This window comes from Monodelphis domestica, chromosome 5, assembly GCF_027887165.1.
Source record: "Monodelphis domestica isolate mMonDom1 chromosome 5, mMonDom1.pri, whole genome shotgun sequence".
Lineage (NCBI taxonomy): Eukaryota > Metazoa > Chordata > Mammalia > Didelphimorphia > Didelphidae > Monodelphis > Monodelphis domestica.
This window is the reverse complement of record NC_077231.1, coordinates 79,694,057-79,713,161: the sequence shown is the minus strand read 5'-3', so window position 1 is coordinate 79,713,161 and position 19,105 is coordinate 79,694,057. Positions and strand designations below refer to the sequence as shown.

The following is a 19,105-nucleotide window of genomic DNA, read 5'->3' as shown; positions in this document are numbered from 1 at the left end:
GTAGAATATCTCCTTTGCATGAGAACTGAGGCATTTTTGATAACAATAAAGAATAAAGGATGTGACTCTTTAGCAAAGGAATTCCAATATCTTAGCTGCAAGGTGGCCTTTTTCCTTCTTTGAGCTGATAAGGGTAAAACCTTTCATCTCTTCTCTTGATTTCTCATATGGACATGGTCTCTTTTCCAGATCTAAAGAGTAGAATGTTTTAGGAGTGTGCTCTACTGCACATAAGACCACCCAAAGCACCCTGAGGCATCTGGGTGGCCATACATCACCCAAAGGCAACATGTAAAAACTGAATTGGCCTGCCCCATGCATTTCCAAAGGCCAATAAGTGATCTTGGAACAGGCTTGGCGTTAAAAAGTAAACCAGATTGTCACCGTTTTTGCATTATCACAACCAAAATACCCCCTAACAACCAATCCGATAAAAGAATGTAGGCAATGTGTTTGACTCCCAAGGTTGATTCAGTGTTCACACTTTAGAGGAAAAACACATTTGTCATGATCAAGTTTTTTTCAAACAATCTGATTACTTTTGAAGTCATTCTTGAAAATATAATAGCCAGTGAATCCTGGACAGATCGAGTTGGACTCTAGGACCCCTTGGGACCACCAAAATGGGCATTTGTCATTTTACCCTGGAAATGTGATCACTCCAGAGCAGAGAATGGTCATTCTTTGGATTCATTCATGTAGCACTACGTAATCTCAGGAATACAGAGACGGATAGAGTACTTGGTCCAAGAGCTACATTCAGTCAAACAAGACCAGGCATAAAAGCATTAAGTTCGAAGGTGGAAAAATCTTAGACATGTGACGTGCCTGGTGTTTCCTTTCAACCTTTTCTTCTAGTTCCCCGTCTCGCCTGCCTCTCCCTGTCACCCTGCTTTCCTTCCCACACATCCTCTTCATTGTTAGAGAAAAGTGGTGGACCAAAATCAACAACCTTGATGGAGGGCAGAGATTTGGGCCACATTCTCATGGCACACATGCCAATTGTGGCGCCATCTTTTCCCATACTTTCCCCTTCAGGTTATTTCTTTTTCTCTGATGACTAGTAACAGACACAATACTTCTACAGTTCTGGTGTTTGCTTTCTCTGACTTCTAGGTTCCATTTAAGTAGCCATAGTTCTCTGGGCTTGAGATGTTCACCCATGGTCTAAGAACATCCTGACACTACACTTTAGTGGATATCCTCTGTGTAGCTGCCAGACCAGGATCATCAGGCAATACATTTGTCAAGAGAGAATGAACCAAGAGTCTATGAAACCTCTGGCTTCATTCCCTTATTAATGTATGACTGTAGTTCCCAACTGTACCAACTATTGGAAGGAAGAGGTTATACGGAGATATTTATCTCCTCTTTCCCCAAAACCAGCTTTACATGATGTGGTAGAGGAGACTCTGGCACAAAATGCCAGTAAACCCACTTATGGAGCAGAAATCCTTTGTTCCTCCATGGAAGGGTGTGTGTGTGTGTGTGTGTGTGTGTGTGTGTGTGTGTGTGTGTGTACTTTAATCCTTTAAGTAAAGCATCTAAATGTATTAGACAATATTTGAGCATCGTTACAGTCCCCAGAGCCATCAATGTGTGACCCACTTAATGAACTCCACATTTAACCCAACTGGCTCTTCGTCTATCTTCAGGCCAATACTAAATAAAGCTTTTTCAGCATGGTAGAAACTGCTTGACCTTGTATTCATTCAGCTGGCATCACCTTCAAGAAACCAGCCTCCTTCACGATACATATGTGTAATTTTTATGTGCATATACACACATATGGTTTAAAAAGAGTATTAAGGGAGCCTCCCACAAACCTCATGAATTTATGCATTCCATCAATGAGTCTATTTAAGAGTCTATAAATTGAGCCTCCCTCGAGAAGATGGACATGTTCTTTGTCACTGGTTAAGAGAAGAAAGAGGACTGCCCCTAGGATGCTACAGTTGGTTTGGAGCTCCTCCAATGATGCCTCCTAGAGAACTGATTTCACTGATAGCAACTGCCTCCTTGTAGTTGGCATTCACCTGGGAGAATAGATTTTTGTCAGAGAATTCTTGTCACCCCCTTTAATAGCTTGTAAAAGTTTTAGATTGGGGGAAATCTTGCCTTTTCTGCTCTCTTTGTCTTCCAAAGAAATCCCAAGTGTGTAGCTATGAGTGGTTGCTTTGGAGGAACACACTGTACAGGCAAACCTAAGCTTGCTTATGTGTCCTGAGGAGTTCCTAGACTGTGATATCTCCTTGCTTCCTATTCAAGGGAAAATGAATTTTCAAGGGGCCATTAATCTGCAATCTAGCCTTCCATTCTGAGAATAGAGATGTCATGACCAGCATTAATGTTGTTAGTTGGCTCACAAATGACCTCAAGTTCCAAGCGAGAGGCATTTCCCCAGCAATGGGCCACTGGAAGAGAGAAGAGCTTGTGCTACTGGCCCTCAGTGTTGGGCAGAGCAACAGCAATGGATTAAAAACCAACCTGGGGGTAGCCAGGTGGATCAGTGGATAGAGAGCCAGACCTGGAGATAAGAGGTACTAGGTTCAAATCTGGCCTCAGACTCTTCTTAGCTGTAAGACTCTGGGCAAGTCACCTAACCCTATTTGCCGAGCCCTTGCCCCTCTTCTGCCTTGAAACTGATAGTATCAATTATAAAATGAAGATAAATTTTGTTGTTGTTGTTGTTGTTTTTGTTTTTTAAAAAGGCAACTTGGAGGAGTAATGGACCTGATCTTTGAACTCTGCTATTAAGAGTTATTTGGACTGGGCTGGCCAAATGGGAACATAGTTGACTATCTAGTACCCCAAAATGGGTTTTACTTTCAAGGGGGCATTACTCAAACCACAGGGTGGCACTCTAAGCCTAGGGGTAATTGCATAGGAGGGTCTTGTGGCAAAGAAAGACTCACCAGAATGTTAGAAAAAAATGTATTGATTATTCATGGGCTATAGTACATCCCTTTATGTTTTCTGTATTTGTTTTGGGGCTCCTGTGAGTCTTTTGCATTTCATGTTTTTTCCGTCAAGTAAAATAAAGCCTATTCAGTATTCTAAAAGCTATATTGAGTCACAGTGCAGGAGTCGAGGACCCATTTTACCTGTCTCAGTGGAAACTCAGACATGAGTTAGGAAACTCTAGGTGGGGACAATATGGGCCAAAAAGAGTGATCTTTTATCCCAAGATCAAATACAGACACAGGCATATATACTTGTGAAATCCATACACAGGCATGTTTCATAATATTACAGAAAATTAGGACTGTATTTTAGAATTTTTAAAAATTCTGTTACTATATCTTAATCTCTTTAACCCACTGGAAGCTAACAAATGACAGGAATTGATAATTATCCTTTTTTATAGAATCTCTTATTCTATGCCACCAAATATTTGCAATAAAATTCTGACTCATTTAAACAATGAAGAGGATAGCTGTAGTTGGTGGCCCATTGTATTATGGGTCATTGTGTTATAGGCTTTATGTTTAAATAAATTTTTCATAGTGGCATAAAGAAATACAAGATCTCAACAACTGTATGGGGAAAAATGTTCCAAATCATTAATAGAGAGGTGCAAATTAAATCAATGCTGAGGTTCTAGCTCATCCACAAGATTTATCATTTCAAAAAACAAACAAAAACAAAAAGGAAAAATGTTGAAGAGACAACAAAAGAAAACTCAAATACCAAAAACAGCCCATTAATTGGTGGAACAGTTCATTTGTCAAGCCACCCTGGAAAGAAATTTGGAACTATGGCCCAAAAGTCACTAAACTGCATATGCTTTTGACTTGCCATCGCCAGACGTCCCCAAAGAGACCAAAGAAAAAAGAAACAGGAACCATTTGTACCAAAACACATACAGAACTCTTTGGAGTGGCAAAGAACTGGAAAAATAAGGGAAGATCCATTTGTTAGGGCACGACTAACCAAATTATGGTATGTGAATGTAAATACTATTGTGCTATGAGAAAGTCTAAATGGAGCATTTGCAGAGAAAACTGGGAAAACTCGTATGATCTAATACACAGCGAAATAAACAGAACCCAGAAAGCAATTTATATAACAACAACAATGTGAAGATAAACAAGTTTGAAAGACTTTGGGACTCCCAACAGTGCAATGACTAACCAAGATTCTAATGATACTAGACTCAGGGTCGAATGAGACGTGTTTTTTGGACATGGCTCACAAAATACTTTGTTTTGTTTGACGACGCATATTTCTTGGAGGGTATTTTTTCTTTTTTCATTGGGATAGGGGGGAGAGAAATAGATTTTCATTACTTAAAAAATTAAATTAAATTTTTCTCTTGAAAAGCATATTTATTATGTTATTGCATATTTATGACAAATCATATGCATTCTATTATTGTTGTTACATATTATATTATGGTATATATAAAAATAAGTCATCATTCAAAAAATATATATCAGAGACTGATGTGTTGAGTTCAAATGGAGTGGTTCCACTGTCATTGCTCCATTCAGCACTAAAGTGATTTTTCTAAAATTCATTTCTAACCAAAATGCCACACACACACACACACACACACACACACACACACACACACACACATACACACGCACGCACGCACACACGCAATAAACTCCAGTGGCTTCCTGTTGTCTCTAGGAACAAATACAAAATGCCATGTTCAGCATTCACAGTCCTTCATAGCCCAGCCCCTTCCTGCCTTTCCAGGGCTCTTACACATTACTCCCCAATATGTACTCTTTGATCCAGAGCCACTGGTCTCTTGGCTGTTCTGTGAACAAGACTTTCCGTCTTTGCATTTGGGGCATTTTCGCTGGCTCTTCCTCATGCCAAGGATGCTCTCCCTCCTTTGCTCTCACTAAAGTTTTAGTAATTCCCAGGGAATCGTTTTGGATGACCATGTGATCTATTGAGTGTGTAGATAAATGCTGGCTTCTGAGTTCTTCAAGCATAGCCATATGAAATAAATTGAATAAAACTGGACTCCTTATGCAATTAGAATAATTATTTTGAACTCTACTTCCCTAATTTGATAATGAACGTTGCAGCAGTTAGCAGGCTTCAACTAGATTCTCTGGACTCTGAAATAACCTTCTTTTATAAATCTCACCCCTACTAATCTTTCCCTTTCATTTCAGTCTCTTCATGGATAAAGCCAACTCATGGGCTCTGTGGGGGAGGACTCTCCTTCTCCATTTTTTTTTTATTTTTGTACACACACACACCCTATGAGACCATTTGTCTACCCAGTCGGTATTTAATGTTTTATGACCACTTGTTGGTATTGGTAATGAATTTTGTTTTTCTTTTCTTCTTAATTGGGGGGGGGGGGAAGAATTTAGAGCTAAAAATAAAATCAAATATAATTTTAAAGAATGAATATTAATTGAAACAACTCTGAAGTACCACCTTGCACCTAGCAGATTAGCCAATATGGCAGAAAAGGAAAGTAATAAATGTTGGAAGGGATGTGGCAAAATTGGGACACTAATGCATTGCTGGTGGAGTTATAAACTGATCCAACCATTTTGGAGGACATTTTGGAACTATGCCCAAAGGGCACTAAAAGACTGTCTGCCCTTTGACCCAGCCCTAGCACTACTAGATTTGTATCCCAAAGAGATAATAAGGAAAAAGACATGTACAAGAATGTTCATGGCTGCGCTCTTTGTGGTGGCAAAAAATTGGAAAATGAGGGGATGTCCTTCGATTGGGGAATGGCTGAGCAAATTGTGGTATATGTTGGTGATGGAATACTATTGTGCTAAAAGGAATAATAAAGTAGAGGAATTCCATGGGAACTGGAACAACCTCCAGGAAGTGATGCAGAGCAAAAGGAGCAGAACCAGGAGAACATTGTACACAGAGACTGAGACACTGTGGTACAATCAAAGGTAATGGACTTCTCTACTAGCAGCAATACAATGATTCAGGGAAATTCTGAGGAACTTATGAGAAAGATGCTATCCACATCCAGAGGAAGAACTATGGGAGCAGTGAAAATATGTGATTGATCATGTAGTGCAATGGGGATATGATTAGGATTTTGATGTTAAATGATTGCTCTACTGCCGATATGAATAACATGGAAATAGATTTCAAACAATGATACATGTATAACCCAGTGGAACTGCTTATCAGATTCAGGAGGGGGGAGGGAAAAGTGGGGGTGGGGCGAGGGTGGGAATCATGAACCATGTAACCATGGAAAAATATTCTAAATATAAAAAGGGGGGAAGAATGAATATTTACTGAATAAAATGTGGTATCATGGAAAGAGTAAGGAACTGAAAATGAGATCTGCTTTCTAGAACCCACTCAGCTACCAGCTAGCAATTTGACCTTGCATAATTCATATAATCTCTCTGGGCCTTAGTGTCCTCATCTACAAAATGAAAAGATTGGGTTAAGTAATCTTTAAAGACTCCTTTAGCTGTAAAATTCTATTATTCTAATTATGAAGTGGGGGGAAATGCCCCCCACCACTGGCAAATAGCTTTAAAGAGTATTTTCTGTCCATGATTTCATTCAGAGATTCTCCTTAGTTTCCTGGGTTCCACTATTGTCCCTACGTGGATGATTACCAAATGTGGATATATCTCTAATTCTGACTCAGTTCCACATTCATAACTAACTTCCTGACAAACAGTTCACATAGAAGTCCTGTTATCAGTCAGTATAAGCAGATCTGAAATAAAAACTCATCATCTTATTCCTCAAAATGATTCTAGGATCAAAATAGGAAAGAGGGATTCAATTCGTTCTTATTGACCCTGGAGGGCAAAACTAAGATGAATGAATGAATACAAGGATGGTAAGAATTCTAGCTGTCCAGAACTGGGATGGATGGTTGCCTTAGAAAGTAGATTCCCTGTTACTGGTGGACAACAACTATGATAAGGTAGAAAACTGGACATGGAGGCAGAAAGACCTTGATACAAATTCTGCCATTGATACTTATTCACTCTGTGATGCTGGAGAAGCCACTTAACTTCTCTGAGCCTCAGTTTTCTCAACTGTAAAATGGAGATATTAATACCTCTAGGACCTGCCTCAAGGGTTACTATTATTAATCTTAAATTATATAATCTAAGTGGAAACCCTTTGCAGATTTGAAAGCACTTTATAGGTATCAGTTCAAGTAGATGCTGGAATTTGACTGCAGGAATACTGAAAAAGGAACTGCTGTTTTAGGAAGTAGTGCCGGAGATGGCCTCTGAGGTCTCTTCTAATACTGGCATTCATCCTAAGATCCCACCTCATCCAGGAGATAGATGTCTGCGCTCTGTTCTGTATTTGAGAAGGAAGGGTTTCAGCAGTCCTGTCAGAGTAGCTCTCTGCGAGAACAAAAGAACACCTTTTATTTGTTTGAACTTTGCTTTGCCCCATATAATTAATTTAAATAAGACAGAGAGTGTACCACTTTTTTTTTAATAAGAAAAGTATTGGTTACCACATCCAGACAAGTCACGAGTATTTTCAAAGGCCCTCACTCCCTTCCTAGGAATGAGCAGCTGTAGCCAGGAAGCGCTACTCTGGATCCGAAACAGTGCCAGTGGCAAGAGGCTTAGGCAGAAGTTCAAGGACCTTCCCAAGATGGGATTCCCAAAGAGCATAGGAAGGGCATGGGCCAGGCAGGAGGCAGCTTACAGAATTATTAGAAGAAAAAAGGTCTCTGCTTTGGGCTCTGCAAATGTCATGGACAATGGACAGGGAGCAGGAATACCGCCATGACCTGAAGGTCTGGAAACCTGGACATCTGACGATGTTTATTTTCTGGGTGATCATAGCTTCACACTCACATCTCTACACATCAATACATCAATCTCTCTGTAAAATAAAATTTAAAAAAAGAACTGTGCCGGTTCGTTTCCCACAGACCGATGTTCTGAGGATGAGTTGTTGAGCTTATTTCATTCATTCAGCATTGTTTTCCACATGATACATTTTCCAGAAAATAGAGGATTACTTTATTGAGTACAAATACATCGAAATATTAGTATTTTATCATTTGGGATGCAAATATTTCTCACATGTGTTCTGTAGGCTCTCTACTTATTCAACAGCATACAGTGAACACAATATAGCAGTTTAGGGATGCTTGAAAAATCACGTCTTTCAGGTGATCCTCCTTAATGCCAGTGTCTTCCCTCTGCTGCTGATCTCCAGTTTATCCTGTATGTATCTTGTTGACACCTAGTTGTTGGCATTTTGTCTATCTGTTAGACTTTGAGCTCCTGTCTTTTTCTTCTCAGAAATGTCTTCATTGAATTACAGTTCAATAATGTGCCCTTTATCTTTTTAAATGTTCTCTTTTATTACTGTGAACTTGATAGGCACCAAGAAACACAAACCTTCCACATTCGAAGAACAGAAAAAAAAGAGGACTACATTTGAAATTGTGAATCTCTATTAAATACAGCTTTTAAATCATGCATATTAGGGGGCAGATGGGTAGCTCAGTAGATTGAGAGCCAGGTCTAGAGATGGGAGGTCCTGGGTTCAAATGTGACCTCAGACACTTCCCAGCTGTGTGACCCTGGGCAAGTCACTTGACCCTCATTGCCTAGCCCTTACCACTCTTCTGCCTTGGAGCCAATACACAGTATTGACTCCAAGATGGAAGGTAAGGGTTAAAAAAATGCACACTTCATAGGTGAAAAGTGACTTTTTTCATGAGGCTGTCTTTTGCCTTCCTTCAGACCAGTGCTTAGATCAGTGGCTGGCATAAGGTAGGTACTTAATAAATGTTGATTGACTCCTTGACTTGAAAAAGATTATGGATTTCACTCAGTCAATAAACATTGATTAAGAACTTTCTCTGTCAGATACCAGGATAAGCCCTGGGGAAACAAAGAAAAGCAAGAGAGGCCTGGATCTCAAAGAACTCAAAGATGATAAGCTTAGGAGCAGCTGGGTGGTTCAGGGGAGAAAGATCTTGGCCTGGACATGAGGAGGTTCTGGGTTCATATTTGACCCCAGATACTTCCTAGCTGTGTGACCCTGGGCAAACCACTTAAACCCAATCGCCTAGATTTTGCAGCTCTTCTACCTAAGAATTGATGCATAGTATAGATTCTAAGACAAAAGGTCACGGTTTAAAAAAGAGGGAGATTGTAAGTTTAGTTTAAGTTATTGGTGTAAAATGGTAAAAAACAACACATGACTTTCCCTCCCTTTTTTCTTGCCTTCCCTCAGCCTTAATTGATGTTCCCCAAACAAGAGAGATAACCGCTTCTCTATACCCTCCAATAGACAGGTCACTTCTGGGGTATTATGTTCAGATCTGATTGCCACAATTTAAACAAAGCACTGATTAACATGAGTACAACTGTAGAATTATGAATAGGCTGATGAGATGATCGAAAACTATGTCATATGATAAAAGGTTCATGAAGATGAAAAGACTTCTGAAGGTCACAATTCAATTGAACATATATTTATTGAGTGCTTATTGTGAATTGTAATTAAATAGTAGAAATTTAAATGTTTATTGAGAGGTGGCAAGGTGGCTCAGTGAATGGAGTGCCAAGCCTGGAGATGGGAGATCCTGGGTTCAAATCTGGCCTTGGACACTTCCTAGCTGTTTGCCCCTGGGCCAGTCACTTAACCCCAATTACTAGACCTTGCAGCTTTCAAACCTATACTTAGTAGATGGTAAGAAACTTAAAAAAAAAAAGAAAGAAAAAGCTTATTGATTTGATTCATTGGTTTATTTATTGATTGCTTACATTCTCTGACTTTTGTTGTCACTTTCAGTCAGGTCAGACTCTTGGTGAGCCTATTTGGTTTTCTTGACCAAGATACTGAAGTGATCTGCCATTTCCTTCTCCAGATCATTTTGCAGATGAAGAAACTGAGGCAAACAGGGTTAACGGGTTTGCCATAGCTAGTCACACAGCTAATAGACGTCTGAGGTCAGATTTGAACTCAGAAAGAAGATTCTTCCTGACTCCAAGCCTGGCACTCTTTCCACTGCACCACCACATTCTTCAATAATTTTCTTCTAATATCTGAAGGGCTAACATACAGAAAAGGGAGTAGATTTATTCTGCAGAGCCTTAGGAAACAGAGTAGTATCAACCAATTAAAGTTTGGGAAGGCATTTTGACCAAAGGGACTGCACTACTTGCCTTATTATTGTAAGGTTCAAATGAGATATTTGTATAGCATAAAGTTCAATTGTAAATGTCCAATATTATTATGAGCTTCTGCTCTCTAATTGCATTTCTTCGAGCAGACCATCCCCGAGGGTGACCATCTCTAGGAGACATTATGAAGTTTACTCGAGCATGAGGAAAAGGAGGGAGAGGATTAGATAATGGCTAAGATGCTTTCCAATTCTGAGATTCTATGATCCATTATGTAAATCAATAAAAGTGACACAGTGATACTGCAAAGAGCTTTTGCGCTGTGGCTCTGGACACAATTCCTCGGGGTGCTATCTGTGCTTTCTGGGTTCTTGTGTCTTTTTATAGGTTTTTTTTCCACTTTCTCTCTTGCTGTCACTTCTTCATGCTGTCAGTGTGCCCACATTTGCAGGTTCCTTCCAATTTATGCTAAATTGATTGCTTCTTTTCTCCTGTGGGATGGGTAACAAGACAGACAAGTTTGTTAGAATCATGTCTAAAAGAAGACTAAACAGGAGGAGAGATAATGCAACAGAGAGAGCCTCTCCTTTAATCGAAGTGCATTGTTTTAGTGCACTTATACCTGTGTGCTAGCCATTGTGACTTGCTGGAAGCTATTTTTGCTTCTTTTTAAGTCTTGGCCATGTTATTGATTATGGGTCAGTGAACTCTGGTTAAGTGATGAGATATTAACCATGCCTGAATGTTAAGTATTCTTTTCAGGGCTCTCCCATTGAGTCATAATTTATATTTCTAAGAGTTTTAATAGTCACAAAGTGCTTTACTTTGAATACATTATCTAATTTAATATTTACAGTACCTTGAAATAATATCCTCCATTTTTCAGAGAAGGAAAATCAAAAGTATAGTGATGTTATAAAGGAAGGGGCAGAGCCAAGATGACAATTCAGATTTTCATGACTAGATATGCTATACTCTTTCCACAAAATCAAAGAGAAACTTTCACTAAGTCCATCATTTTTTAAGCCTTAACTTCTGTCTTTGAAGTGATCCTTAATACCAGTTCTAAGGTAGAAGAGCAGGAAGAGCTAGGCAATTAGAGTCAAGTGAGTTGCCCAGGGTCACATAGCTAAGAAGTGTCTGAGGCCAGATTTGAACCCAGGACCTCCTGATTCCAGGCCTGGCACTTGAACTCCCTATCTCCCTTAATGAGTCCATTGATAGAAGCCCATCACTTCAAAAGGTTCAAGGAGTCAGATACAAGTGTTGTTTTTGCTTAATGTTACCTAGCTAAACTTTCCCTGGGTGACTTCTTCAGTGTGGAAGTAGACCATGTGACCAACTAAAATTGATTTTTTTAAAATTGCTAATTACTTATTCCATTCAATTCAATAGTTCTTAATAGTCCAATAAGGCACTGGGTATGCCAACGCTTGAACAAATGATTTAGCCTGCCTGGGCCTTCATTTAGTCATTAATTCAGTGAGAAGCTTGGATTAGATGGCTGCTGTGGCCCTTTCCAGCTCTACTCAGATGATACATTGTCTCCACTCAGTTTTGTAGGCAGATGAGACATGTATACAAATAACTGCTGGAGAAGTGAGGATGAGAATGGGCGTAGCAGAAGTCAGAGCAGTATTCAAGATTAGGAGCAGAAAGGTCAGAAAAAGGCTCATCCAGGAAATTGCATGGTAGCCACAGAACTGGGCTTTGAATGAAGGGAAGAATGTCCAGAGGTAGAACTGAAAAGGGACTCGTGCATTGCTTCTCCCCAAAGCTATTTACTCTGCTGCCATAGCCAAGTTGTGATCATCTGACCTGAAAACATTACGCCAGATGTGATTTGACTATTGGAGAATGCGGTGGAGCTATTATCTCTCTTGTCTGGAACACATCTATTAAGGCTGCTTAGGGTGACATTAACTTGAGATGGCAGAAAATGGAGGGGAAGCCTTGATTTAGACCACTAATTTCAATTAAGCTTATGATCTTGTGAGCTCCTTGAGAGCAGGGACTGTCTTTTGTGTTTCTTTCTAGCCCTCGTGCTTAGCACAGTGCCTGGCAGGTGCTTAATAAATATTTATTGACTGGCTGATTAAAATTTACAAGTCTTTTCCAGTTAAGTCAACAAGGTATGGAATAGGAAGAATTCTTTGGTTTGGAAACCTTGACTTCTCTCTCTCTCATTTGCTCCACAATTCAGAAATTATAGCCAAATTGTACTTCTACTTTTAAAGCATCTTTCACATGAGATTGTGAACTAGCTTGCTGAGGGCAGGGACTGTATTTTGCCTCTTTTTATGTCCCCAGGGCTAAGCCCAGTGCCTGGCACATAGTAGGTCATCAATAAATATTTAGTGAGTGGTTGATTATATGGTACAAATTGTAAAGCTATAGAAATTCAGAGTGAGGAATGGAATTCTAATACCTTAGCACTGTACAATTGGTTCTAGAAAAGCATGAAAGTGAATTCCACTGTGTGTTTTCTGTGTTGCTTCTCTGTGGATGTCCCATCAATATTAGAGCCTTTTGTAATTGTTTTACAGATCAAGCATGCATAAGAAATCATACCCAAATACTTTTAGAAGGGGAGCGTGCTTCCTTCTCAGAGGGAGAAACTATCTCTTTATAGTCTCTGTGAGATTTTGTGAGTGCTCCCAATTTTGCTTTAACCCTAAACCCCCAAAGATTCCCAGTTTAAAGCTGGTGGTATTGTATTGCTGCCCCACATTCCCCACCACTCCCTTGCCAGTGCTGGCCAATAGAATAAAGTAAATGTTTCCCAAGTGGATTGCCCTGACCTCACCCTCAATCCCCTTGGGTGATATAAAATTCCTGTTATATGTCACCAGCTGAGTCATAATAAATTACCTAAATGTGCCAAAAAGGCATTCGAATAGACACAACCACCAAATGGTGTTTTTCATGAATTGTTTCATTTTTCAGAACATATTCAGAGGCACTAAATCCCCTTTAATGAAATCTATAGTCCCTCTCCTACTATTGCTTCTTTCTACATTTCTCTTGGCATTTTCCAGAGTCTTGTTCATAGAGATCATGCCAAAAGTTCAGCTGCTTACTGAGCTCCTTCTTTGTCTTTAGTCCTGAATTCCATACTGAGCCTGTTCTGGAGTCTCCGAAATTTGGTTTGGCAGCCTGTGGCTGCTCAGGAGTTGTTCCCCAACAGCTATCTCATGGCACAGTAGGTTACTGATGAATAGAATCCCAGGGCTGGAAGGGTCCTGGAGCGTTCGTCTTGAACAGTCCCCTGACTAGACTACGATGAAGTCCTTCCAGCGTTCATCTGGCTCTGCAATTTGTTTTGTTATTGGTTAGCCCAAAGATAATGCTGGTGGCCTTGGGCAAGTCCCTTAATCCCCCTAGCCAAATCTTAGCGCTCTTCTGCTTCGCAACCAACACATAGTATTGATGCTAAGAGTGAAGGTAAGGGTTTAAAAAAAGAAAGAAAGAAAATGATGCTGGAAGTGGTTGTAGAGCTAAGGTATCCCGGAGAAGCAAGGCACACACTTAGGAGACAAAGTGGACTTTTTGGTACGTGGGTAACTCCTCGCTTGGCCTGGGTAGTTTGAAGCTCAATAATCTAGGTCGTTTTCTTTGAGACTCTTCTTGCTGGGTGAGCTGGGGCCATTGGACTCTTAGGAGATAGGGGTGCTTGCCCTGGGGAGAGGCTGTGGGGAAGTGATGAGGAGGCGCTAGCCTGTTTCTTGTTTCGCTTTTTTTAAGCCCCTTTGGCATGCCCTGACCTGACAGAGAGGGAGTCAACTGATTCTCAGGAATGTACCAGGAGAAGGTGGAAGGCAGGTAGCTTCCCGGGGGAGGCCCGTGGGTCCCGAAGGGCAACGGTGGGGGTCACGGAGGAGGGGGGACCATGTCTGAAGATGGGAACAGGAAGCCGATGAAGAAGACGAAGCCAGGGAGTAGGTGTGCTAGGGCTGAGGGGTAGAGGAGAAGGAGGCGAGGAGGAGCTGGCTGGCCGTGTGGCTCAGGGCTACCCGCGGCCCCCTCCCCAGCGTCCGGGCCACGGCGCGGGGTTCTCTGGGCTGCAATACTGAGCTCGGCCGCACCGTCTGCTCCGCCGGCTGTCAAGCCCGGGGGGCGGGCAGGAGGAAGGGGTGGGGGTGCGGCCGGCGGGCGGGCGGGAGGGAGGGGGAGGAGGGCTGGCACCGGAGCGCCGCGGTGTCGGTGCAATAAAAATGCATCCCGTGAAACTGCCCATGGAGAAAGCCGAGACGGAGCCTGGGGAGCAGCAACGAGCCGAGGTGCTGGGAGAAGAGCGGGACGCCCAGGAGGCGGCGGTGGCGGCGGCGGTGGCGACGGCGGCCGGGAAGTGAAAGGTCTCAGAAAGTTCAGTGGCCGCGGCTGGTGACCGAGCGAGCCAGCGAACCAGCGAACGGGTCGGCGCTGGGCGGGAGGCGGCTCGGCTATGCTCCGGGCAGCTCCTGCTCTGCCCGGGCCCCGCCAGCCGCTCCCGCGGCGTGCCCGAGGGACCCGCAGCATCCCGGCGCCCTAGACGGAGAGGAGCCCCAGCGCCCCGAGCGAGCACGCCTGCCTGCGCCCGGCCATGGGCAGCTGCGCCCGCCTCCTGCTCTTCTGGGGCTGCTCGGCCGTGGCCGCAGGTTGGTGGCGACAGCGCCCGCTCCCCCGCTCCCCGCTCCCCTCCGCCCTTCTCCTTCCCGGGAGCCCGGGACGGGGGAGAGGAGTCCAACTGCCCAGCATCGAACGAGTGGCCATGTTCCAGCCCCCGGGGGCTCCTTTCTTCGCGGCTTAGAATAGTAGCGAGTCTTCCTCTGAGAGACAGGCGGCTCCTGGATGAGCCTAAGCCGCCGGCTCTGCAGCCTCGCCTTTCCCTCTCGCTTGGGGCTTTTTAAATTGCCCAGCCACTTGGGGAGGGAACAAAGGAGCCAAGGTCGCCATCCCCGGCGCAGCCCGTCCGGCTGTACGGGAGAGGTAGCTGGCCAGCTGCTTAGGGGAGTTCGGGGGGATAGGCCGGCTCAGTGGCTCGCTCCCTCCGCAGACCTCTAGCGCCGGGCACTTGAGACAGAGCCAGGTGGGGCCCCTCCCTCCCCCTGGTGCGGCAGGGAGCACCCCTGCAGCTCGAGAGGCGCCCCCTGCGTTGGGGGGTTGCCCAGAGCTTCTTAAGGAAGCGGAGCTGGCTGGCAATCCCCAGAGAAGTGGTACTCCGAGGCGGCTCTGCGGGAGGTCGGAGGCGGTGTCAGCTCCCTTCCCCCGAGACTGGACAAGCAGGCCGGCGTGGCGTCCGATGCCTCTGTCTTCGGCCCCCTCACCCCTGCCCAAGCTGGCCTGGGCCACCTGCATCCAGCTTGCTGCTCTCTATTCCTAGAGAGCCTCTTTGCAAGTTCTTTCTTGACCCCGTCCTCCTGGGCACCTGGTATCCAAAAAGGTGTCAGGGCAATTCATGGAACTGGGTAGAAATGAAAGTGCTGCAAGTTTCAGTCTCGGGCACTTTCTAGCCACATCCCTGCTTCTTGTATGCCTGACTCCTTAGCAAGAATAGGGGACAGGGAGTTAAGCAGGGGGACGAGTCCTTTCCTCTACTGTCATTTCCCCAGAATAAAAAGCTGGTTTTTACTTTTCTCATGCAGCATCCGGATCAGTAGCTTGGACTCAGGGGAACTTGTTCTAGCACCACCTGTACCCCCACCCCCCACCCCTAGTGTTGATCCAATCCATTTCATAATCCAGATACTTGGATTACCTATTAATCAAGCATCTCCCAGTACTTTGTCAGTTGGCTCAAGTGATTTGGTGCCCTTGTTCATTGTTAGTTTGGGGGCATTCCAATTGTTCTGTATTTTTCCACGGAGTATTTCATGGTTTCAGATTTTGCTCTAACTTCTTTCTCCTTATGAACCAGTGTGCACTTGCACATGCATACACAACCACAAAATGAAGTTCAATGAGCCTTTCCTTTTCCACAGCCATATTGTGGCAAAAAGCATGTAAGCAATCAAGCCACAAGGCAAGTCAGAAATACTTGTACAGGCAATAGATGGTTTTCCCTGAGATGTTGGACAGGTGAGTCATAGCACGCTGTATATTGATGCACGACTGTCCAAACCCAACTGTAGCCACTGGAGATCAGTCTTGGCAAACAGAGCTCAAGGCTAGTGTCGAATTTAATGAGGCATTTAAAAATGTGTCCAGGGAAGCTCCTTGTTTTTGGTGCAGGGATGCCTGAAGGAGATTATGGTGTTCACAGTGAATGAAAAGGCTTACAGCTTTCGTGCATGGTGCCGTTTAACTGGTGACATGATAATAATAGAACAGAGAGATGCTATCTCTCAGAAACACAAACATCTAATCAGTTAGAATTTAGACTCTGGGTTACTTTTTTCCATTTCAAACTTTCAATTTTCTTCTCTTTGGAGTCAACCTAATATTTCAAAGACATAGATCCTTTTGCTTTTACTAGACTATAATATATCCAAACAGCAAACTCAGTTTAAAGGATTATCACATATAGTTAAAAGTTAACATTGTAACTAATGATTTTCCTTTTAGTTTTCAATAATTTCTCAACATTAAAGTGTATTGAACAATTGATTGGTAGAGTTGTGTTTCTTTAAGAAGGTATTTTAATTCAGAGGTAATGCTTAAAGATGATGGCAAAGGCTGTCAGACTGTAAACATTCTCCAGTAAAGCAAACAGGCATTAAAGACACTGAAGGACATGAGAGTAGCATGTAAAATAAGATTTTTTTGACCATTTGGCAACTTACAACTTTTTTCCTCAGTTGTGTATTTACTTTAGATTAGAGATGTATTTAAGCCCAAACTATCTCCAGCTTTTTCTTTGTATCCTCCTTAAAGGAGATCTCCTTGCCAGTTTCATATTCTAAGCATCTAAATACCACCTGCTAGAAATTTATCTTTTCATTGGCTACAGTTGTGAAAAAGGTTCCATGTTTTCTCTGCATCATTTATTCAGACTTGCTTGGCAGTGCATTGTTCTAATGTATGAGATTGCTGATGGCATCACTATATTTGCCTGACTAAATTACTTTTGTTTAATGGTATCATTTCTCTGGTGATATCTAAGTTACCCAGACTTAGAAGTTGAATAAGGATAGGTCAGATATAAACATGGAAGGCATTGGATTAAGGCCAATACCTCTCATCCTACTTCCTTCCTCTTTCTCCCCTTCTCATCTCTCCAATCCCCACCCAGAGATTTTGTTCTCTTGAGCTAAGTTTTACATCTGAACATCAAAACAAAGCCCATAGAGGAAATGTAGGGCACTCTGCCAGCTCCCATTGGATGGTATTTTCCTTTGACTCACGTATCAGACCAGTGATGTGGCCCCCTATAAGTTTACTGGGTTAGTAGAGCAGCTTTCTAGATGGGTTGGTTTCAAATAACACATGCCCTATTCCTCTTCTTAGGACTGAGTGGTGTAACTGGAGTAGGTTCCCACTGTGAAAAAGCATGTAACCCTCGGATGGGAAATTTGGCTCTTGGGAGGAGACTCTGGGCAGATACCACCTGTGGCCGGAACTCCACGGAGCTATACTGCTCCTACATCGAGAATGCGGATCTGACTTGCAGGCAGCCCAAGTGTCACAAGTGCAATGCTGCACACCCTCATCTGGCTCACCTGCCCTCCTCCATGGCAGACTCATCCTTCCGGTTTCCTCGCACTTGGTGGCAGTCAGCTGAAGATGCACACAGGGAGAAGATCCAGCTGGACCTGGAGACTGAATTCTACTTTACCCATCTGATTATGGTGTTTAAGTCACCTAGACCAGCAGTCATGGTTCTAGAGAGATCTCAAGATTTTGGGAAAACTTGGAAACCTTACAAGTATTTTGCCGCCAACTGCTCTGCTACCTTTGGCCTAGAGGATGATGTTGTTGAGAAAGGAGCCATTTGTACTTCCAGATACTCCAGTCCTTTTCCCTGTACACAAGGAGAGGTAAGAACACTCAATTCTCCCTTGTAAATAAAGTTTTTTAAAAAAGGTTATCAGCATACATACATCACAAGTTTCACTATATTGAAAATCTGGGTGCATTTAAATCAAGGGATGTTAATGGCACAGATGAAACCAATATTTCTTTTTCCCAATTAGCATCCGCATTTATTTCTCCCCAAGATTTAGATGAATGATCATTGCCGATGTATATGGCCCATTAGACTAGATTTTTCAATGAGAGAAACATATTTAAAGCATGTTATTAAAAATAAAAATTAAAAATACCAGCTCCCGATCTAAATGTTTCTTTTAAGACAGTGGTTACTAATTATTACATCAACAGAATGACCTAGTGTGTTTCTAAAAAGGGGCATGAATTTACTGAGACACTCTGTTCTTGGATCCTTTGCAAGCATCTTCCCTAAGCTGGTAACATAAATAGGAAGTAAATAAAAACAAAGCTAACAAGGGGGAAGGACTCATGTTTGTTAAAAGAATAACATTGGAGGACAATGGAGTCTTACTGTTAAGACTTTGCAAGACTGTTGCAAATAAGGGATAGAACAGAACAGATAAAGCCCATTCTTTAGTTTAAAAAATACTTTAATTTTGAGAAGCTTCTTTTAAAGGTAAAAACTTTCTTTTCTGGCATATACCTTAATTTCAAGTCAATAACTTGGACCTAGTCTTGTCCAGAAATTCCTTGGGAAGAAACATAATACAATGGAAAGAAGGTTATATCTGGAGTCAGTGGGCCTAGATTCATATCTGGGCTCTGTTACCACCCTGGAACTCAATCAGCTTCCATTCAAAGTTATCTTTTTTAAAGTTAAAAAAAGTTTTTTAAAAGTCAAAAAAAAGTTATCTTTTTTAGATATGGACTCGATTTCTGTATGGCTTTCTCCCCCAAACCCCTTTATTCCTCAGTTTCCTGGTCTATTTTAGCTTGAAAAGTGGGTAAGAATCAGTCTGTTTCACTCAGTGAGAAGTCCCAAGGAAACATTTCAAATCCATCTGCAATATGGGAGAACCCTTTTTAAAAGTGTTCTAAAAAAAGAT

General features: G+C 42.4%; 1 protein-coding gene across 6 annotated transcripts in view; it reads left to right on the top strand.

Moving 5' to 3' along the window:
- Positions 1 to 14,249: 14,249 nt before the first annotated feature.
- Positions 14,250 to 19,105, top strand: part of NTN4 (netrin 4) — a 148,666-nt gene continuing 143,810 nt past the window's right edge. For 2 of the 6 annotated variants that reach the window (XM_056798666.1, XM_056798665.1), the window contains exons 1-2: positions 14,261 to 14,728; positions 17,517 to 18,046. In XM_056798666.1, the coding sequence (XP_056654644.1) occupies positions 14,674 to 14,728; positions 17,517 to 18,046 (585 nt within the window). In that variant the 5' untranslated portion in view covers positions 14,261 to 14,673. Of the gene's footprint in view, positions 14,729 to 17,516; positions 18,047 to 19,105 lie in introns of all 6 variants that reach the window. The other 4 variants (XM_056798664.1, XM_056798662.1, XM_056798663.1 and 1 more) reach the window with 3 other exon arrangements.